This window comes from Rhinolophus sinicus, linkage group LG10 (genome assembly GCF_036562045.2).
Source record: "Rhinolophus sinicus isolate RSC01 linkage group LG10, ASM3656204v1, whole genome shotgun sequence".
Taxonomy (NCBI): Eukaryota; Metazoa; Chordata; class Mammalia; order Chiroptera; family Rhinolophidae; genus Rhinolophus; species Rhinolophus sinicus.
Genome location: NC_133759.1, coordinates 59,686,802 through 59,709,730, shown reverse-complemented (window position 1 = coordinate 59,709,730; position 22,929 = coordinate 59,686,802). Strand labels below are relative to the sequence as shown.

The 22,929-nt window shown below is 48.9% G+C and overlaps 1 protein-coding gene across 3 annotated transcripts in view; it reads left to right on the top strand.

Moving 5' to 3' along the window:
* Positions 1-22,929, top strand: part of LRIG1 (leucine rich repeats and immunoglobulin like domains 1) — a 116,336-nt gene that overhangs the window by 57,932 nt on the left and 35,475 nt on the right. For all 3 annotated transcript variants that reach the window (XM_019757174.2, XM_019757173.2, XM_019757172.2), the window contains one exon: positions 20,581-20,718. In XM_019757174.2, the coding sequence (XP_019612733.2) occupies positions 20,581-20,718 (138 nt within the window). The remainder of the gene's footprint in view (positions 1-20,580; positions 20,719-22,929) is intronic.

Below are 22,929 nucleotides of genomic sequence, written 5' to 3'. Positions count from 1 at the left end.
GCATCTAGTCATTTCGAATGTTGACGTCAAATTGTATTTGGAGGGGGGACCGTCAGGACTGGGGCCAAAAGACTGCCTGTTGCTCTGGGGCAGGGCTGAGAGTCTCCTCCCCAGGCAAGGGCACATCGCAGGCCTCTGTAAGACTGGCCTCAGGGGAGCTGTGGGCAGCTCTCGGGATGATTTTCATTAACTGATGCAGTGACAGGAAGTGCTGCTCTGCCCTGAAGATGAGGTGACCACTGCTCCGCTGGCCTCCTGATCCACCCACCGAGTTAGTGCTTCTGGGCTGGCAGTGATCTCCCGTTAAGAGCACAGGGAGGAGAAACGGTCTCGCCGCGGGTCTCTGCAGAGCCCAGACTTGTTCCAGTGTGTCGGCAGCTTCTCGCATCGTGGCTGTATGCCCTCGAAGACATCACTTCAAGGTGAATTCCTCCACCGTTTCCTCACTTCCTGCATGCCTTTCAAACCCAAACAGCTGAGATAAAGGTGCCAATTTCTCAGGGCTTTTTTTTTTTCCCTCTCAATTTCTTCACTCAGAAGATGGAAGTGTGTGCTACGAAGGATGGCAGGGGCATAGGACGCACCTGTGTGGCATTCATGGGGTATCCTCTCCGGGGCCTGGTGTCTGCCCAGCTGTCTCTTTATAGAGTCTCCAGGGCTAAGAAACATGCTATGGTTGGGGAAGGCTGCTGTGAAATGAGTTTGTAAAGACCAAGTAGCTGTAGGAAAAAGGGAGGTACAACGGGATATCTTCCCCTTGCTGATTTGTGTGTCACAGGGCTGTTTTACAGAGAGCGGGGAGTTCTGCAGAGCGGTTAACTGAAGGTTTGGATCAGACGGATCTGGGTTTGAGTCCTGCCTTCCTCAACCTTGCTGTGCTTTCTTGAGCCTCAGTTTGCTCGTGATGTTTGCCCAGGTAGTGAGTGTCAGGATTCACTACATACTCCATGTCCTCAGTACAGTATCTGCGGTCTAGTGAACTGGCACCATGTGCTGGACACGGGCCACGACCATGTTCTACCCAGCACTTCCGGTGTAGGCGGGGCTGGCCCTGCTTTTGCTGCTGTGTTGTGAGGGAGTTTGGTTTCTTCCACAGGGAACCGAGAGCCCTGATGCAGGAGATGGGGGCAGAAGTTATTTACACCCCCTAGAAACTGATCTTGTAAACCCTTTGAAGTTCATAGATACTCCCCATATTTGTGTGTGAGTATGAGTGTACAGCCTCCTCTGTCTTGTATATTATTCCTGTCGTGGGCCCGTTAAGTACAACGGTGAAGTTGATTTCCCTATTTTCTCACGGCCCCTACCTCGAGTAGTTGCAGCGAGCAGCAAACACTGAGCAAATAGTAAGCAGTGGCTTGCCTCATAGTAGAATGACCTGGGGAGCTTTACAAAAACCCACATGCCCAGGCCACATCCCAGGCCATTAAATCAAAACCTTGGGCTGGGGTCTTTTGCCAGGAGTGGCAGTGGGCACAGGCATTGGTGTTATTTATTTACTTTTAAAGCTCTCCAGTTCATTTCAACGTGCAATAGAAAGCTGTAATGAGCCACAGCTGGGTGATCGCAAGTGGAAGGCATTGTCCTTCTTTTCCCATCTCCTCTCCTACCTGTCACTTAAAATGCCCCGGCTCACCTCCCCTTCCTTTTTTTTCTTTTTCTCTCTGGGTGGAAGGGAAATCAATTTACTGATGATTATGGGGGTCCCAATTACACGTTTTAGTTACCTCTTTTCACCACTGATTTAATTGGAAGATACTCTGAAGTTAGCCACTCTAAGTGACCAGCAAACCGCTTGCCGTTGTAGTGTTGGGCTCATTAGACACGGCCACCTCATTTGGTGATCACAGAACGTCACTGTAGATTTGTTGTCTAATCTGGGTCATTCATTTCCCCTGAAAGCCAGCCCACCCAGCTCTCATTTGCAGTCTACCTGTAAATCAGAGAAGTCTCATTATGATGGTGAAACAACAATACAAAACAACAAACCCTCTTTATAGTAGAACGATAGGCAAAACCTACCAATTGCAGGCTCTTTAAAATGCTTTCTCTTTATAATTCCAAAAGTAAGACTTAGCTCTTAAAAAAAAAAAAAAAAGAAAAAGAAAAAGAATATGTGAGTATGTGCTGTGGAAGTACCCTCTGATCCCCCCCAAAGTTGTATTGCGATGGAGCAAAAGTCTAGTGCTAACATTGAGTTTAGATAATTTTATGAGGCTTGTATTTGGAATTGGACCCTTAGATTAGTCGCAAAGAGTAACTAGAATTTTGGAAATGAGAAAAAAAATCCCTTTGGACTTTTCGGAAAGTGATGTTTTCTCCGAGTTAAGTGTCTTTGTTATAAGTGGAAAGGAGTGGTTATCAACGTGTGTGGAGAAGTTTTTCTGGCTGGTGATTGTTGCGTGGTTCTGGGGGTCACTGTGAGGACCACCCCTCAGCCCCCACCCCCTTTCCTGGCCTTGCCAACGGCACTGATAAACCCTTGTCACCACTGGCTCCTTAGAGGTCAGGCTGGCCCCTGCCCCCTCCTCATTCTCTAGTGTGTGTTAACAAGAGCCCTGATTTGGTGGTTCTCCGGCAATTACGTGGTTCCAAGTGAGAGTCTCATCCTGTCTTCCCTTTCCCCTGTTCCCTGACAACGAGCTCCTGCTCCTGAGAGATTCAGTGAATTGTCCAGGGAAATGGATGCAGGAAACGGAGCCCTGCTGTGCACTGTGGGTATCATCAGATCCGTCTCCTCCATGAGCTCAAGGTTCACCCTCTCCCTGCCTCTGTGGCATGGCCTCGTGGGTCACCTCTGGCAAGAGGAAGCACCTCTCAGGTGGCCGCTCCTTTGTGGGTGTTTCTGCAGACAGCCCTGGGCCGTTCTTGACCCACCTCGCCCCGGATGTTGGATGTCGGGGTGTGTGGGGTGACTTCTCTGCTGTCAGGGGAAGCCCCTCTCACCGCCCTCTTGTCAGGATATGACCCAACAAGTGCATCGTACCTGTGGATCCCAGCATGCCAGTCATCATACAGTGGGGGTGGGGGGGGTGCCTGTGCCCGGGAATGGGGAGAAGCAGCTGTCCTCAGGGCACATGCCCACCACCCCCAGCAGCAGCAGCAGTGCTCAGAAAGGAATCAGCGTCGGCCCTTCAGTTTCTAGTCCTGACTCTTTCAACGCCTCACTGTAGGACCTTTCACAAATCACATCTACTCTTTGGCTTCCGTTCTCTCAGCTGTAAGAAAAGGGCCTGGTTCCCTTCCAGCCACACTTAACCAAGGTCAAGGATATACATGGCTGCTGCCCCTCCTGTAGACATGGTGAGGCCTGGGGGGTTGGGGGGGTGGGTGTCCTGTGGAGTCAATGTCCTCTCTAGTTGAGAATGGCTGACCTACTAGCTGAGACCCTGGCTTCCTGGTAGAGGCTCAGATGCCTGTGAGGTCTGCCTTGTGGGCCAGTGCGCTGTGTGCACCGGTGTTGAGAGGTCTGCTTAAATGATGCCGATGCCGGGAGTTAGCACCTGGCCAGCGCTTCCGCTCCTCTGCCAAACCTGACACGTGTACCTCGTCTCTAAAGGGGGTGCTCATGGCCTTGCTCCAAAGGAGCCCAGACTGGGCCCTTCTCTTCCTCCCCTCGCTCTCTCCCCATGTGACCCCCAGAGAGCTCTAACTTCTTCCCTCCCCACTCCACACCTCTCACCCAGTGGAGTGCCTGCCTGTTGGTTGCCTCACAGTCAGTGTTTTGTGAAGAAATGAATGAAGTACCCCTTTGAGGCTTCCCCATCACCTATGAGATAAAAATCTTAGCTCTTTCAGAATTGGGCCCTAGGTCCACTTCTTCCTGGCCTCTCTTCACTTCCTGCCTTGAACTTGACCTCAAGCTGCACAGAATGAAAACTCACACCAACCATGTCTCTTGATTCCATGCCTTCGTCATGTTGTCACCTTGTCTGGAGTGGCTGTTCTTCTCCTAACCCCTCCCCCACGATACTGTGCCCCATCTTTCAGTGTGTCCGTCATATGTATATTTTTCTGTCTCCTCAACTCCAATGTGAGTTTTGGGGCGTTGGAGGAATGGGGTGAGGGGGACGACCATACTCTAGTCAAATACGCCTTTTTCTCTTAGCAGCTGCACACAACAGGCACCCCATACATGTTTGAATGAATAAATAAATTCACTAAATGAGTGCTTGAGGCCAAGAATAAGTGATTGTAGAGTGTAGGGCAGATATTGGATAGTTTTAAACATCTGTCAGCGAGGTGAAGGGGCAGCTTGGGGCAGGTAATAGCAGGCATGGCTTGTTGGGTGTTCCTAGAGGGCATGACTCTTCTCAACCAAGAGAGGGGTCTTGCTTTCCTTGGTTGATTGAAAAGCCGGGCAGAATGTTACAGGAGAGGAAGCAGTAGAAACTGCTCCGTGGAAGGCAGTGTGGCTCCGAGGGAGGAGTATGGGCCCCGGGCTCCCATCATCCAGGTTTGAATCCTTAGCCTGCCATCTTCTCAGAGCAGCTTTCCAGTCTTCGGTTGGCTCAGGGCTGAATTTGCCCTTCCCCTGGCATGGGTGTCAGGAGAAGGGCTCTCCTGGTCTCTGCTCGCCTGTGAGGGGCCAGTAGGTGGTTTGGGGAAAGGTTTTCTCCAAAGCGAAGATGGATAATCATGGTTGGTTGTCTGTGTGTGCAGCCCATCCCAGAATTAAAGGTAAGCCTTAGCCCTCTTTGCTACAGGACATGACAGAGCCTTTAGTGATGAGGGAGTGAAATGTGGTGTTTCCCACATGAAATGAGCCACCTGGAGCTCTTGTTCTGTGAGGTGTCATAATTCATGAAAAAGGGGTCCTGTGGTTATGTAAGGATAGCAGATACAGAAGTGAGCAGAATGGAAGGTATCTTTATTAGAGCCCTCATCAACACTTTTCTCTGGCTGACTTGCCTTGGAACTCTGCATGGCCCCAGAAGGGAGGACATATGTTCCAAAACCTTTTCATGGAACTCTGCCCAAGGCTAGTGTCCCAGGCATGGCACTTTGGGACTCTCATGTCTGGCAGTGCAGGCCTGCCCTGTGTCTGCCACCATCTAGGCATGGATGCCCCGTGAGCCCTCCTGCTTGGCCAGGCACTGCTGGGCTCAGCTGAATCGCAGGGCACAGAACTGAATGGTAACTCCTGACATACCAGGCGGGGGCCACACCTGTCTTCTAATAAGTGTTATCAGCAACACCTTTCTCACTAGGAGTCCAGCCCAACCCACCGTCCTTTCCCAAATGGTGGAAGTAATTCAACAGGGCACGATATCCCTAGATTTCAGGAATCCTGCAGAGCCCAGGCAGTATTTAGTGCTTGGCCCTGAGAACTGGTTCATACTGGGTACGTTTCTGCAGGTTTGAAGGAAATGCTGGAAACCAAATGAGGTGGCCGGCTGGCTGCTTCCGCCTCCAGGTCCCCTGTCTGATTCCACTGTAAATGTCATGACATGCTTTTTTTGTTGTTTTCATTACACTTTTTGTTCTGCGAGAACTGTAGATTCCCGTGCAATTGTAAAAAGTAATGCAGAGCGATCCCTCACGTGCCCTTAGTTTCCCACAGTGTCAGCATCTGGCAGAAGTTCCCATCACCAGGGTACTGACATTGACACAGTCAAGATACAGAACATTTCCATCCGCAAGGAGCCCTCCCGTTGCCGTTTCATGGCCGCACCCATTTCCTTCCTGCCCCCACACCCTTGGCAATCTCTAATATGTTCTCCATATTTGTAATTTTTCATTTCGAGAATGTTAAATAAATGGAGTCATACAGCATGTAACCTTTTGGGACTGGCGTTGACTGTTGGCTTTTGGGATTGTGGTATGTATATACCGCACTTGGTGTAATCATTCACCTGTTGATGGACATCTGGGGTGTTTCCAGATCGGGGCTATTACGAAGAAAGCTGCTGTGAGCATTCATGGATGGGCTTTTGTCTGAACATACATTTTCAGTTCTCTAGGATAAATGCCCTAGAGTATAATTGCTGCATTGTGTGGTAGTTGTGTGTGTAGTTTTTTAAGAAACGGTCAAACTTTTCCAAGGGGCTGTCCTGTTGTCCATTTCCACCAGGGATGTGTGAGCGGTCTGCTTCTCTGCATCCTCCCCAGCATCTGGTGATGTCAGTTTTTTTGTTTTTTGGTTTTCATTTTAATCTTAGCCTTTCCGGTAGGTGTGTATTGATAGCTCATTGTGGTTTTAATTTGTATTTTCTTAATGGCTGATGATGTTGAACAGCTCTTTTCATGTGCTTATTTGCCCTTTGCCAATTCCTTTTGTTAAAATGTCTGTTCATGTCTTTTACCTATTTTCTGATTGGATTGTTCACTTCCAGGTACATTTTGAGAGACTAGTTCTTTGATGGACGAGTAATTTGAAAATATTTTCTCCCAGTCTGTAGCTTGCCTTTTCATCTTAACAGGGTCTTTCACAGAGGAAGTGCTTTTAATTTTCCTGAAGTCCAGTGTATTAGTTTTTCTTTTTATGGATTGTGTGCTTAGTGCCAAGTCTAAGAACTTTGCCCAGCTTTAGATCACAAAGGTTTTCTTCTGTTTTTTCCTAAAAGTCTGTAGTGTACATTTTACATTTAGGTCCATGATAGTATGTTTTTTAAAACCTAAAGCCAAGAAGAAAATCGAAGCTTGTGGTTTCAAGAAAGAAACAGAGCAAGCGGTGGCTCCTATAGGAACCCTGACTGGGCAGGAGAGTGGTGGTGTGGTTCTGGGTGGAGCAGCGGTGCTGGGGACGGTGCCATTTGATGTTGTGGGAGTCTTATCTTCAGGGTGGATAAGAAGGACTGCATTAAAGGGCCGGCTCCTTAATCCCAACCATTCACATCCTTCACCCCCCACCCCGCCCAAAAGTGCAGTCAGATCCTATGCTGAAGGCTTGGGAAATTGCGCGATGAGAGATATCCTAAATCATATGATCAGGAGATCAAAAGTCTTCCAGATGGGGAGGGAAGAGGCCTGGTTTTATTTTTAAAGGCACATCAGTCGTATCACTCCCCAGAGAGGGAGGGAGGGCTCTTTCCTTGCAGCCAAGTACTGAAGCAGCTTCCTCCTTTGCTGGAACTGGAGAGCTGCTGAGAAGCTGGCATGGGAAGTGCAGGGAATGTACCAGTGGCCGGCAGAGGGGAGGCTTCCTTCTGTGGCCCCGAGAGGATATCAGGGGAGCCCTGGCACCCACTGTCCCATCTCTGTCATCATAGCCCCAGGCCCTCTGATATAAATTCTTATGTCTCTCGCCTTCCAGAGAGTGCACAGCCTGGGCTCAGGATACCTGGGCTCACCAGTTGGGTGACCTCAGCCTGGGGCCTTCGCCTCTGACTCTGTCTGGGTTAGCAGGCGCCTTCTCTGGCGTGATAGAGAGTGATGGGTGAACAGTTGTCTTCCGCTCCCTGGAGGAAGCCTACTTCTGCTCTGTCATACTTACTGCCTGAGGAAATAACAGCCACTCTCACTCACCTACTTAGAGACCATAGCGGTATCTTAAAGATGAATAAGGGAGGTCTGCCTGTGCTCTGAAGCAACTTATGTGTGACATACTGAGGGCCTGTGAGGCTCCTGTGTGCATGCGTATGCGTGTGTGTATATGTAAGTCGGGGGGAGGGCAGGGGCCATGAACAGTGGCCCGAGGCAGGATGTGTGCCCTCCACATCTGCAGGGTTGGGTCTTGCCTTTGTTAGGTCATAGATTGATGGGGTGGCCCCAGTGGGTGCCGAGAAGAGGTGGGAGGGACAGGGTGCTGTCCAGAGAAGCCCTCTTCCCTGGGGTTCTTCCGCCCACTTCCATTATGAGGCCGTTCCATGGACCAAGTAGGAGTGTGGCATAAGGATTCATGTGTGAGCGCCAGTCCCAACTGTGCTGCGTGCTTCCTGCTGCATTAACTGTCCTACGCCTTAGCATCCCCATCTGTGAAATGGGGATGGGAATAATGTCCTCCTCTCAGCTTGTCATGCAGACTACATGAGCGAAGCCAGAGCCTGGGTCCTGGTGGGAAGAAACAACATGTTAGATTTGAGGCCTCTATTCCCGCTATTACAGCTGCTACCACTCCAGCTACTGTTTCTGCTGAGAAGGACGTGTAGTGTGCCTCCTGGGTGCTCAGTGGCAAGGGGGAGCTTCTTGGGAGGTTCCACTGCCCAGCGCAGCCGAATGTAGCGTTGGAACCATTTCTGAGCTGCTGCAGCTGGAAAGGTCCTTTGACGTTTCCATCACATCGAACAGGCTGTGTGCATGGGAAGCCTAGGATTGGGGTGGTGGGGTTCAGGAGGCACCTCTGGGACCCAGCATGTCCCTGCCTGGTGAGTGAGGAACGCTGTGGTGGCCCTGGGGCCCCACCTGCTTGCACCCCTTGAAGGAAGTCCTCTGGGCTGGCTCGCCCGGAAGGCCCTCTGCCTCGCCACTGTCATGCAAGCCAGCCATTCCTGAACTGCAGGATCACATCCCAAAGTTCAGTGTTCAAAGTCACATTCACTGCTTTGGCAAATATCAATTTAATTTCTTTACTTAATTGATAAACACATTAAAATAATATGCAAAAGAAAAGGGGGAAAATTCTGTTGTCATCATACCCTGTTTCCCCAAAAATAAGACCTAGCCAGACCATCAGCTCTAATGCGTCTTTTGGAGCAAAACTTAATATAAGACCCGGTCTTATTGTAAAATAAGAGGTCTTATAGTAAAACAGGACCAGGTCTCATACTAATTTTTGCTCCAAAAGACGCATTAGAGCTGATGGTCCGGCTACGTCATATTTTCGAGGAAGCACGGTACTATGTCTGAGAGCAGTGTATGTATTATAGTGGTGCCGGCTTTTTGTCTGCCAGCATCTGAGAGAGGGTGGCAAGCATGTGACTTGATCAGCTCTACATCCTTGTGGTGTGGACAGTCTCCTGAGTGCGTGAGTACTGCAGGCACTTGATGCCCAAGGCTGAAATGGGAGGGTGGCCATGAGAAGAAGGAAGTTAGGTTTCATTTGGAAATTTTGAGTACGATCACCATGTTGTTTCTCATTGGTGGTTCCATTTATTCAGTTCCTGGTTGGTGAAGTCTACAAGGAGCAGAAACCCTGCAGCTGATGACAAAGCCTGCTGGTCTTAGATTCCTGGTGACCCTCTGTGCCACCGCACCCCTACCCCAGTTGCTGATAGCATTTATGGAACTGGGAGAGAGGTGTTTGCTGTCATCACATGGTGGGGCATGGGACTCCCCCTCCCCCTCATTTGTGCAGAACTGTCAGTGTGAGGAAAACCACCCGTTGCAGCTCCTTCACGCTCTCCACGAGGGGCTGTGTGGCCACTCCTTGGTGAGAATTTCTGGGGTTTGAGCCTAGTCTTAAGAGACACTCTTACCACTGTTTTCCTGATTGCTGCCATCCCTCCACCGGGCCCACCTTCCTTGGCCGGGGCCTTGCGTGCTGGTTCTCCTCCCTGCTCCCCTCGAGGGTAGAGCCCATTGGGCGCAGACACATGTAACTGTAACCGAGAAGGAAGCAGGTGAGTTCCTTTCAGCCGTGGAGCACGCACGGGCCCCGGGGTTGATTCCACATACAGCCTGGCAGCCTGGTACCCGGACTCTCATGCTCTGGGAGCTCCAGGGCGTCCAGAGGACCAGCACCTGTGTGCTGGGCGTGCAGGCCAGCAGGCGCCCGGAAATGGGAGAAAAGGAGACAACGGGAGGTACTGACTCCCTTGAGAGAAGACAAAGCCAAGAGGAAGAAGGGGCCGTCCACGTTGGCCTTGACGAGGAGACAGAAATACGGCTTTTCTGACCCAGCATGCTCATACGTGGATGCAAATCCAGGTGGAAGTGGTTCATTGCTCTGGCTTTCCATCTCTTGGCACGCCTGGTGCCACTCTGTCCTGCCCAGATGCCAGGACAGCTGACCTCCCCACAGTCACATAACTGACTGCCCCCAAGCATGGGCCAGGCCTTGGAAGTCCCTGCCAGTGTTAACACAGCACAGCCTTTCTCCTGGGGGCTCCAGTCCAGATCAGGCTCGGAGGGCGTCCTCGGGTCAGCAGTGTGTGACCAGAACTCCCTAGTGGGATTCCTCCTTACCTTTCTCTGCGGGGGCTGAGGCAGGAGTCGGAGGTGTGTGTGTACCTCCCGACTCCTGCCTCAGCATAGCTGTGATGATGGCTGTGATGTTTGCAATCACCTAATGAGGGCTGAGCTGCTCTTCCCTGAGGAGGGGTGGTCTGCGGGAAGGAGGCATTGTTGCTCCTGCATGACAAGTAGAGCTGCCACACCTTCGCCAACCCTGGGAATCAGTGAATGTCTGTGTTTGGGGTTCAGTTGAATTTGGGCAAAGCACAGTTAACCAGAAAATCCATTCTATTTGACATTTTCTTTCAACTATGTCTGCCAGCTTCTCTACCTAAAAAAGTTAATTCTATGTTACATCTTTAAAAAAAAAATTAATAGGATGGTTGGTCTTGCCTCAGACTGGTTTTTTCTGAATAGCATTCCTTTGTCCTGGTTTGTGGTGGTTAATGTAGGAGACTAAGCTAAAATTGTAATTCATTTGTTTATTTAGCAAATATTTTACTGAGCGCCTTTTATGTTTGAAGCATCGTCCTCAGTGCTAAGAATATAACAGTAAAGAAGATGGGCTAAAAATCCCAGCCCTTGGACAGCTCACATTCTAATGATGTAATGACCTTGGGACTACTTAGTACCTTAGGAGGTTGTGTTTTGTTCTGTTTATAATTAATAGACTTTTAGAGCAGTTTGGGGTTTATAGAAAAATGGAGCAGGAGGTACGGAGACTTCCCATATACTCCCCTTCTCTAGTTTGCACTGTTGTTACCATTATGCATTAGTGTGGTACATTGTCACAATGGATGGGCCAGTATTACATTATCATGAGCTAAGCCCACAGTTTACATCAGGGTTCACTGTTTGCGCTGGACATTCTATGCGCGTCTGCAAATGTTTAATGACATGTGTCCGCCGTTGGAGTGTCATACAGAATAGTTTCACTGCCCTGAGGGTCCCGTGTCCCTCCCACTCATCCTTCCCCTCCCTCTCCACCCCCCACCCCCGGCAACCACTGATGTTTTTACTGTCCCTGTAGTTTTGTCTCTTCCAGAATTTCATATATTTGGAATCATGCAGTAGGTAACTTTTTCTGATTAGCTTTTTTCACTCAACAGTGCATTTCCTTAGGAGGTTTTGTTTCTGTTTTTTTGTTTGCACATCTTAACATGGAATGCAGAACCTTGTAGTTTGGATCGGCTCCTGGTGACCTGTAGTCATTCCTGGGTCGGGTCACTGCAGACCTCACAGGACCGTTGTGGCAGACTCCTCACCTTGCCTGGGTTTCTTCCTCCCGGTCCTGGGCTTCCAGCTTGACGTGTATAAGTCAATGGGTGGGAGAACCCAGCTGCCTGCGTCCCTGCATTCCCATGGGGGTGCGATGTCAGGTTCCCTTTGCAGGGAGTTATTGGAACAGTTTATTGAAGACTCCAAGGGGAGAGTGAGTCTAAAGGAAGTGACCGGGTTGGGAGGTTGGTGGACACAGCCCAGTCCTGCCCTCCAAGGGGGTGACCTCGCCTGGCGGAGGCTGCTGATCCCGCCACTGGCTGCTCTTGTGTTTTATCCCATCTCCACCTGAATAAACAGATCTGGAACAGCATCTGCCGCCAGGCTGAGAATCTGCCAACATTCCCCAGGGAGCTAGTGATTCACCAGCAGTGGGGGGAAAGGCAGAGAGAGTGAGCAAGAGAGAGAGCAAGAGACCTGCTTATTCTGATTCTCATTTCCTGTTAGCAAATAACCCAGGCTGGGCCGTTCCTATGAGGCACCGGTTTCTTGGAGCAAATTATCGATTTATGCAATAGAACAGATGGTTTTGGTTTTAATTTTTTTTTAAGAAGATGAATGTAAAGCAAGCTAGTGAGAGGGTGATGCTTTCGATTGTCATTCTGAGAAGGGAAACTTTTCTTCAAGTTGGCCTAGGCAAGCCCTTCTGGGCTTATTCTTTTTAAAACCTTATCTTCATGTCCAAGTTGCATATGAGCATTGACACTGGGTATGTTCACACTATTTCTTGCCAATTTGGGATTTAGAATTATTCTAATTTTGTTCCATTTTGGATGCTCATTAGGCCCCCCAATTATCATAAAATAATTCTGTTTGACACCTGAACAAGATTAGATTGAGCTTGGCTATGCTCTGTGGCCCCAGGCTGTATTCCTAATGCTTTTTTGTGGGGGAGGGGTGACACCAGAGGGCAGTGGCATCTGAGAATGTGGTTGAATGAAGTTGTATGAAACATGGCACTTGGATGAAATGGCCTTTCGGATTCATTTCAACTCTGGGGAATTTGGTTTAAAAGTAAACTCCCAGTGCTAAGACATGCCTGCTCTGTGCCTGTCACAGGCCACACTACACCCTGACACCTGCCAGAAATGCGTGGAAATATGTCCTTTGCTGTGTGCAAAGGACATGTCTGTATTGATAGCTGTGATGTTTGCAATAACCCAAACGGGAAATAACTCAGTGACCGTCAAGAGTAAAATGAAAACCAAATTGCTGTGTATTCCCTCCATAGAAATATTACAGAACGATGAAAAAGAATTAATTATTGCAAATGTGACAACCTGGATAGTCTCATAAACATATGTTGAGTGAAAGTAGCCAGGTTCAGAGGAGTATATATATACACACAGAATGATTCCTTCGTATAAAGCACAAAGCTAGTCATTGGTGGTAGAAATGAGAGGTTCCCTTTAAGAATAACAACCATCAAAATGGCAGGAGGAAGGCTGGTGGGATGCAGAAAACGCTCTGTATCTTGATCTGTGTGGTGGCTGCATGGATGCGGCATTTTGTAAAAGTGCATTGAGCTCTGCACTTGCAGTTTATGCACGTCTCTGCTCCTGTGCTATTGCAGTAAAAACATTTACACACAGAACAGCTGCCACCACTGGACCATGTGGCCTGTTTGGTAGCACTGTATTTTTCAACAAGGAGAAATCATTGTGTTCATGTGTGCTCTTGAAATGATTAACATCTTTTGGCACTTGCAATAGTACAGAAACCCCCTGAGGTAGGCTTCCGGGCCACTCTGCCCTGTACTGCACTTCACACTAAATCAGTAATACTGGGGTCACAGATTGTCTCGCATTGTATGGAGGCCACACTTGGGATGTCACATTACCCTGTAGCCCCAAGTGGCACTTACGGATGCGTGCGTACCTACCTCCATCCTTTCTGAGCAGACCTGGGAGTGCCTGCTGGGGGGGACAGGAGGGGTAGGTGCTGTGATGCACAGCCGCAGTCAGAATTCTGGGGCCGCACCGTGACAGGCCGGGGCAGAGTGCCGCTGCTGCACTGAGGCTGCCCGGCCTGGAGTTTGATTAGCCGTGTCTGCCAGGGGCACCGTGGGAAACGGGAGGGTGGCAGGTGCATACCAGTTTCTCCACATTTCATGGCTAGATTGCGTGAAACTATTTCTTAGCTGAGGTTCAAGCAAGGAAAGAGCTGTAATTTGAATTTTGTTGATTTGTTAAGTAAGATGTTTAAAAAGTTTGATGTTGAGGTAACAGTACGGAAAATTTGTTGTTTCTAGTAAGAGTCAACACTCCAGGAGTTGACAGTGTGACTTCTGAGGCACCACATCATCGGGAAGGGCTGATGCCTGCTTGGAGGTTAGGCCTGGGCCATTGGCTGGCTCCGGTGTGTTTCTGCCTAATGGGAAGAACTAAAAACAGAATATCTGTTCTCAGGAAGACCGTGCTGTGTTCCCGCCTGACCCCACTGGCTCCGGTACAGAACCTGGGTCATTGATGGTCTGAGGAGCGTAAGGATGGAGACTTATATTTCATTTCACTTCTTGAAGCGGGAAGAAAAGACGTCAGTGGGAAAACTTGCACTTAGTGACACGGGCACCGAGGGAGGGTGGGAAGGCTCTGTCTGCTGTAGAAAGGCCTTTAGCTCCATTTCGCAAGGGGTTAAACCAGATACAGAAAGAGTGATTTGTACACCGTTCCAAAGCTGCATCAGAGCCAGAATTAGAATCTGGGTCCCTGCCCCCCAAAAACCCAAGTGACTGCTATAGTAAACTACAGGCAGTGGGCCGAATCTGGCCCACAGCTTGTTCTTATAAATAAAGTTTTATTGGAACACAGCCACACTAATTCATTTACACATTGTCAGTGGCGCTTTTATACTCCAACATCAGAGTTGAGTAGTTGTGACAGATACCGTAAAGACCCACAAAGCCCAAACAATTACCATCTCGCCCGTTATAGAGCACGTTTGCTGATCCCTGATGTAGACAATCGGTGCATAATTTCAGGAACCAGCTCTAATCCGTTTGACCCACCTTGACCCTGATTCCTTTGATCCCCTCACCCTTTCTTCCTGGCTGTTATCTGTGACATGAGATCTTTTCCACCACCAAAGGGAATACCTTGTAAACCAGGCTTTCACAGAACTGTAGTGGAACAATCACTTATGATAAAAAGTTTTAAATGCCTCTGTCTGTTTTACTGTCTAATTTAACATCGGCTAAGAAAATGTAGCCAAGTGGCAAGAGCTTATCTTACCCGCTCCCCGCCTTTGAAGACTGATTTTATTTTTGAAGCCTTTAACAGGTGTTGGTTTAATAGACTTCTGCTGTATTAAGTTCTCCTCTCCCCAGAGGACAGCCTGAGGGGGAAACCGACACTGGATGGAGGCGAATGCCATGTGACCACACGTTTCCTGCATCCCGTCACTAAGAATTTGTTCTAATTTTGTTTGGTGGCAGAGAAAGGCTGGAGTGCTCCTTTGATGCAGCCAGTTGGAAGTACGCCCACAATACTGAGCTGCCCCCTCCCCGCTCCTCACTTTCTTTTTGTAAGCTTAAGGGCATCCCTTTGTGGCTTTCTGACTACCTAAGAATAAAGGTAGTCGTTCCTCCTTCCAATATAGGTCCATAAAGGTGCAATCTCAAAGGAACCCATAGTATCCGCGGGTAAGACCTTCGGCTTCACCTGCCTTCTTTGCTGAGATTAGCTGCACAAAGCTCTGCAAGTTTGCTGCTCATGGGGGACTCTTGGCAGCTGGTATGAAAGCTAGGCCTGGCTGAGGCCAGTTACTCAGGCCAGTCTGAGCCACCCAGGAAGTAGTCAGCTAGCAGTCAGATCTAGGCAAGGTTGCTGAAGGGTTGAATCTAAGGCACTGCTTTTAAAATTCTGCCTCCAGAGTCTCTTGGATGGGCTGGTGGATAGTCCTGTTCCCTTGGGGTTGCGTGCTGGCTCCTCCACTTCCCAGCTGTGTGACCTCGGGAGAATTCCAGCAGACCTCTGAGCCTCAATTTCTCTAACTATAAAGTTAGGGTTAAGTATAGTACCTGTCTCATTGTGATTTCACTGAGACTTCACCCAGGGCCTGCTCCATGTAGGTGTTCAGTAATTGGTCAGCTATTGTTAAAAAGAACTGGGACAAGGCTTCAGAGGTTATAAAGATGAGTGTGGATCTTCTTCTGAACTGAGCAGTTAGTCACGTTAGAGGAGTGACATCATGACCACATTGTTGCACATGATGATAAAAAAGAAGACAGTTTTATGAAAGTGGAACACTGGTTTGAATCGGGGCAGCAAACACATTTTCACAGCCATCCGCTCTTAAGGAGGAAGTGGGAGGCTTCCCCCGAACACTGGCTCTAACCCTGGTGGATGGCTATCTGGAGGGGCTGTCTCGGGCAGGCCTGCTACCCCTGGTGGGGTTGGTTTTAGCGGGCCAGGAGCAGGGCCCCGAGACCCACTTGCTGCAGGAGTGAGAAGGGGAACAGAATCCAGCTGGTTGGGGATCCATCAGATCTCTAGCCACCCTGAGTCCTACAGACGTTTTGGTCTGGGATTTGCTTTGAAGCCCGGCTCCCTGTGGCTGGGTTTGATACTCTCCAGCTGGAGCAGGCTTGTTTCCTGCACAAAGCTAAGAGTGAGAGCTCTGAGTCAGTCCTTTGTTCCTGAGAGAGGACCCAGGCCTGCCTGTTTGCATTGAAATGTGGCAGAGGAATAGACAAGGGCCAGATATGCATTTCTTCATTCTTTTTCCAGAGTACCTCTTGCAAACTAGATCCTGAGCCTGACTGAATTATGACTAATAAAAACAAGGACTCATTTTATTGAGCAACTGCCACATGTTAGGTCACATCAGCTCATAGGGTATAGGAACTTCCCACCCCACTTTACAGACACGGCTCGTCTGAAGTTCACCGCTTGCTATAAGTGGTATAACCGGGATTTGAACTTAGGGTATTGCTCCTGGCATGTTCTTCAGTGCTATGCCATGTTCCAGGAAGAACTCCTGGCCTTGGGAATTGCCAGGGTCTACAGAGATACCTATCACAGTGTGATTCTTGCTCTGCGAGAGATGGGAGACACAATTCTGCAGGAGCACAGAGTCATGTGCTCAGCTTTCCTGAGCCCACGGAGTTCAGGAAGAGTTTGATCAGGGCTCCAGGCTAGAGTCTAGAGCAGAGAGACCAGCTATAAGGGAGGAGATTGGCATGCACATGCTCAGCAGCTGGGAACAGCTATGTTTGAGCCCCAAGGACCTCTAAAGCCACTCTGGGCTAGGTTGTTTGCATCTGGGCAGTGCTGCCACAGGGCAGTTGACAGACTCTTCCCTTCATGTTTCCTGATTGGATTCATCTGCTTGCATGGTTTTCTACTTAAATGCTGGTGAGTCCCAAATCTGTGTTTGGCCTCAGCCTTGCTGAGTTCACCCCTATTCATTCTTTGTGATTCAGTCAACAAATATTTATTGAGCACCTATTTTGTGCCTCATACTGTTCCAGTAGTTGGAAACACAGTAGTGGACAAAACACACAGATATGTCTGCCTTCATGGAGCCACATCCTGGTGGCAGAGAAGATGTTAAACTAGAAATAAGCAGTCCTGGATATCTTAGATGCTAATTAGAGCTATTGAGAAAAATAAAGCATGCAAAGGAGTGGAAAGTGTGTGTGTGGGGAGGGTTGAGGGGGTGGGGAGGACTTGTGGTTTTAGAGAGCATGGCCAGGAAGTCTCAATGAGAAAGTGACATTTGAATAAAGATGTGAAGGAGTAAGGGCATAAGACCTGTGGATCTCTGGGGGAAAAGCATTCCAAGCAGTGGCAAAGGCAGATGCAAAGGTCCTGAGGCAGGAGTCTGCCTGCCACGTCTGAGGGCCAGTGTGGGCAGAGCGAGCCAGGTGGAGGAGTCAGGTGGGTATGAGGCAGATCATCTGGGCCTTGGAAAACATTGTAAGGATTCGGTTCTAGTGAGACACCAGGGCAATTGTTTGAGTTGCAGCCAAAGCAGTCCTGTCAACTGACTTGTTTTTTGCTTTGTTTTTAAATGGTGGTAAAATACACATAACATAAAATTTACCATCTTAAATCATTTTTTAAGCATGTAGTTCAGTAATGTTAAGTATACTCGTGTTGTGCAATCTCCAGAGCTCTTTCCAGTTTGCAGAACTAAAACTCCATGCCATTAAACAGCTTCCCATTGCTGCCTCCCTGCAGCCCCTGGCAGCCACTGCTCTACTTTCTGTTTCAATGAATTCGACTATTCTATAGGTACCTCATAGAAGTGGAACCACACAGGATTTGTCTTTTTGTGACTGGCTTTGTTTCACTTAGCATAAATGCCCTCAAGATTCGTCCATATTGTAGCTTGTATCAGAATTTCCTTTTTAAGGCTGAATGATAGTTTGTTGTACGTGTTTGTTATACCGCATTGTGTTCGTCCGTCCATCCATCCATCCATCCATCCATCCATCCATCCATCCATCGATGCATACTTTGTTGTTTCATCTTTTGCCTGTTGTCAAAATAATGCTGTTATAAATATGAGTGTACAAATATCTCTTTCTGATCTGCTTTTAATCTTTCTCGATATATACCCAGACATAGAATTGCTAGATCTTGCTAATTCTGTTTGAGTTTTTGAGGACCCACTATTTTCTTCAGCAGCGCACCAGGGTTTTATAATAATGTCTCCACATCCTGGCCCATACCTATTACATCTCTTTTTTTGATAGTAGCTGTCCTGTGGGGTGAGTGGGGATCTCATTGCATTTCCGTAGGATCAGTGATGTTGATCATGTTTTCATATGCTTTTTAGCCATTTGTATATCTTCTTTGGAGAAACGTCTATTCAAATCCTTTGCACATTTTTCAATTGGGTTGTGTGTTTTTGTTGTTGTTGAGTTGCAGGGATTCTTTATATAGTCTACATGTGAACCGCTTAAGAGATGCATGATTTGCTCAGGTTTTCTCCCACTCTGTGGGATGCCTTATCAGGATCTCTTCGGCTGCTGGGTTGGGGATAGACTCTAAGTGGGCAAGGATGGATGGTGTAGCCTTGTTCCCTGCTAACCTGGTTGTCTTAATATTTCCGAACTAGAATATATAGGCTCACCATTCGATGCATCTCCAGCTGTCACCTCCAGATCCTTTGGGTCCCTCTGGCTCTCGGGTGTCTGTGTGCCGGTGCCTGTGCCCTGGACCTCTGTGACACGATTCCCTGCTCCTTAGCCTGGCCTGTGAGGCGTTGCCTGACAGGGCCCTGCATACCCTCCCAGCTCCAGGTGCAGCCCTGCCTCTGCCCCAGCATCACCATCCTGCCCTCTGGAGCTGGCCTGCCAGATTTCAGCACTGCTCGTCTCTTGTTCCCAGCACGTTCATCCGTCCTGCCTCTGTGCCCTCACTGCACGAGCCCTTGTTTCACATCTCCATGGCTGCCTCTTCTGCTAAGTGGGGAATTCTTTCCAGCGTGTGAAAGAGACCCGTCTTCATCACAGCTCTTCCTCCAGAGCAGGCCTGGCACAGAGCAGGGGCCCAGAATGTGTTGGATTTTTTCAGTGACTGACTAGACTGATGAGAAAGAAGAAGAAAGGTGCAAGGTAGACGACAGAGGAGAGAGACAAGGGGGCCGTGGGAGAAGTGTCGGGGGCTTACAGCAGCCGCCCTGTGGCCCTGTCTGTGTGTGGGGGCACTTTGTGTGACTGTGGGCCTAGGGCGCCCCTTCCTCTTGTCTCAGCCCCTCTTTCCCCGGCTCCGGCACTGCATTCAATTCCTGGATAAGGCTCAGCCCTGTCGCCTTTACTTCTTGTTCTTTTTTTCCCCATACTTTACATAATAAAGGTTTTCTTTTATTTTCTTTTTGAGTCAGAAAACCGAAGAGACTATCTTTATAAAGAACTTAATAAAGAAATCAAAGGAAATAGCTTTGGGCGGGGGTAGTACAGGAGGGGACATGAAGGGAAAAAGTGGTCTTTCATTCTAGGGAGATTTCACTGTGTGTTGAGTTTTGCCCTCGTAAATGGAGTTGTGGGTTCAGGGCCTGGGAGAGTTGTGAGAAAAACAAAAGAGTCGACGAGAATCCCCAGAGCTTCTGGGAAAGAGGGCCTTGTTTATGCCTGTTGGAACTGATTTGGTCAAGTGTTTGTTTAAAAGAGATGCCACTTGGTAAGCGTTGCCTGGCTTACTTGTGTTGTGTTCAAGAATGCTTTGATTGGCCAGGGACCCTGACACTGTTTACTCAGAAACTGGCCGAGTGAGTGCCTGGAACCCAGAGGCCCAGCGTACCACCCGACAGATGCTTATGTGTCGGAAGGTTGGCAGTACGGCTGCGGTGGTTCGAGTCTGCCAGGCAGAGCCAAACCCACGAGGGGCTCTTCCTCAGTTAGCATTTGTTGTCTTTCTCCTGATTAATAAATACTGATTAGTTGGTTAGAGTGCATTTGTCAGCAGGAGGATTAAGGTACAAGTGAATCCTGGTGGTAAAATGCCTTTCTTGGAGGGAACTAAACACATTTATGCTGACATCAGCCATGCGCTTTAGTGTGGCTTCAGGGTGGATCTTCTGTATCCCTAAAATAAAGGGTTGTGGCCCATCTTCCAGATGAGGAAACTGAGGAACAGAGTTACCAAGGGCTAGAGTGAGGAGCTTCAAGGGATTCGATTCCCGTCAGACCCAGTGCTGAATTCCTGGTTTCCCTGTTGTCAGGATTTTGTCTTCTTCTTGTTCTTCTGTTTTCCTCCTTGTACTTGTCTCCATGCCTGGTGCGTGGTAGGTGTCGGTGCAATGTGAGGAGTGCAGTGACTGTGAGGATGGATGAAACTGAACCGTGGGCTCCGCTGCCTGCAGTCTTGTACATGATGGGCTGCACGGGGTCCCGAATGTTGGAGACCAGAGCCGCGCTCAGAGCTGGCTGGTTGCACCCAGCATACCCCCCATGGGAAGAGCCCCATGAGTTTTGAGTTCTGGTCAGGCTATGCTGCTGTCTGCACTGTCTGAAATATCAGCCCTGTGTTCTTGCCCCTGAGGAGAGCAACGTAGGCTTGAAACTTGGACAGACTTGTCACAGAGAACTTGGTATTCTGTCTAGCACCCATCATCCAGTGGGTGATAACTTGATGGAAAGAAGAATGGGAAATCGCATTTAAAGAGTGTCACTGCATTTATAATTATCTGAAAGAGAAAAACAGCTAGGAAAAAAGTGTGTCTAAAAGTAGTGGTGGTGGGGGGAATAATAGTTTCTTTGCAAAAAGACATGCTCAAGTCAGCTCCCTTTGTGTGTTTTAGGCAACACAATAAGATTCGCAGTGTGGAGGGGAGTCAGCTGAAGGCTTACCTGTCCTTGGAAGTGCTGGATCTGAGCTGGAACAACGTCACGGAGATCCGGAGAGCCTGCTTTCCGCACGGGCTGCCCATAAAGGAGCTGTAAGTACCTCCGCTCTGCCATTGGCACCCCGGTCTGGATGCAGGGTGGGCAGTGCCGTCTCCTCTCAGCCTCAGCCTGGCTTAGGCCATGGGGACGGCCACAGAGCTCCTTGGCTGTCCTCAGCAGGGGAAGGCAGGGGAACCAGGTTGTGTCTTCTCTTTGCCCATTTATAGAGCATCCCAAACCCTGCAGCATTATTCTCACCTGACGGATGAGGCTGCTGAGACACGAAGAGATTGAGTACCGTGTTTCCCCGAAAATAAGATCTAGCGGGACAATCAGCTCGAATGCGTCTTTTGGAGCAAACATTAATATAAGACCCGGTCTTACTTTACTATAAGACCGTGTCTGATGTGATATGATGTGATGCAATGTGATACCAGGTCTTGTATTAATTTTTGCTCCAAAAGACGCATTCGAGCTGATTGTCCAGCTAGGTCTTATTTTCGGGGAAATACAGTATTAGCTTAACAGACCCGCCACTTAAGAGGAGATTCTAGCCCTCAAATACAGGTGTATCCTGGCTCTAAAGCCTGTTTTCTTTCCCATTTACTGGGCTGCCTCGCTGGAAAGCAGAGAGGAGAGAATCAGGGTAGTTAGAGGAATGGCAGTGGGAGTCCTCTTTGCAGAGGCTTAACCTGTCGGTGCTTATCTTTCTAGAATCACGCACTGTTGAAACACATCATTTGGTTTATTTGAGGGAGCAGTTACTCCCTTCTGTCGGTTCTCAGAACCTTCTAAATTTCCTTGTGGGTCTCTTTTGCTTTTACCCACCTTAGCGCCCCCTTGTATACCCAACAGATGGTGGACAGGAGGAAAAAAGTTAAATCCTATTTAACCCACAGCCTGTTGGTAGGAAAAGGTTGCTTTGGGGAAGAAACTGAAAACCCAGGCTAAAGAGATGTTCAGAATGACATGTGAGTTTTTATTCCTTGCGTTATTACTGTTCCTGACTAATTTTGGAGATTATTTGCAAGGGTAGTTTAGGGGTCATTGTGACCCATTTGTTCAGGGAAAGCAAGACGTGGCACATGGATTTTCCCAGAGCCCCAAGGAGGGGAGTGACTTCCTTCTTAGGCTGCACCAGGGCACCAGGATTGGAAAGGGGAGGCGTTGGCCTTTGGTGAGCCCTGCGGCCGTGCTTTGCCCCCCGGTGAGGGCTTCCCAAAGGTGTCCAGCTGCCACCTGGTGCTTCGTGCTTGAAACAAAGAAACCACCAACTGCCAAACGGAGTTGCGGTGACCTTCTCTCTCTGCATGAGAGCAGGAGAGAACTTCTCTTTTGGCAGATCCTGGCCGGTATACCTTCATCACACAGACTGCTCTTCATTAATCTGGCATGTTAAGAACAAACAGTCCAGCTCCATTTGGGAAGAATCCTCATGTGCCCTGTCCTGGGCTACTGCCTGATGGAGAGACCAGAAATACCACATTTCCCTTCCCCTTTCTGTTGAAGAAAATTCTCTCTATTTTTTCTCCTTTTTGCTTACACTTCCAAAGACAGCATTTATTTGAGGAAGGAAGGAGAGGTGTTGGAGGTGCCTTCTCAGAGGATCATCAGAGTGTTCCTCCCTTTTTTGTCTTTTCTGCCCTTTATTCTTATTTGATGTCACTTACGCACAACAGACGGCACAGGTCTGAGCTGTGGGCTGCAGCACATTTTGAGCGGAGGGTCTCATACTTACATAATCCTGTATGCGGAGGTCCCCGTGAAGTATGGCCTGTTTCCTAAGGGACTCTGTGTAAAGCCTCTTTAACTAGAGTGTTTCTTTGAGACATTTAAAAGTAATACAATGAATTGGTTTGTGCACTTTTATGGCATAAGTAGTACAACGAGACCCACTTCAAAATTCAAGGCTATTTCCCCAAATTGTGAAATCCATCCTGACCTTGCCTTGCAGTTCACTTTCTGCTTCCTGGGGCTTTCTCACTAACCCTTGGGTAGTGGCGTGTTGTGGAAGGTACCCTGCAGGTGGCCCCCACCGGCAGGGAAGGTGTGTGGGAATGGCCCGCGGTGGAGGTAACTGACTTTCATGCCCCCCACCCCCACCCCGGGCTTGCCAAGCACCACAAGCACAGTGTGCTCCGCGCTGAATCAAGGCTTCCGTCCAGGTCTCAAGTGGACGGTCATGACATGGCCCTGCGTTTCCCTGGCCCCCACGTTGGGGAGTGAAGATGGGCTTTGCAGCCTTGGGATGACAAAGATCTCAT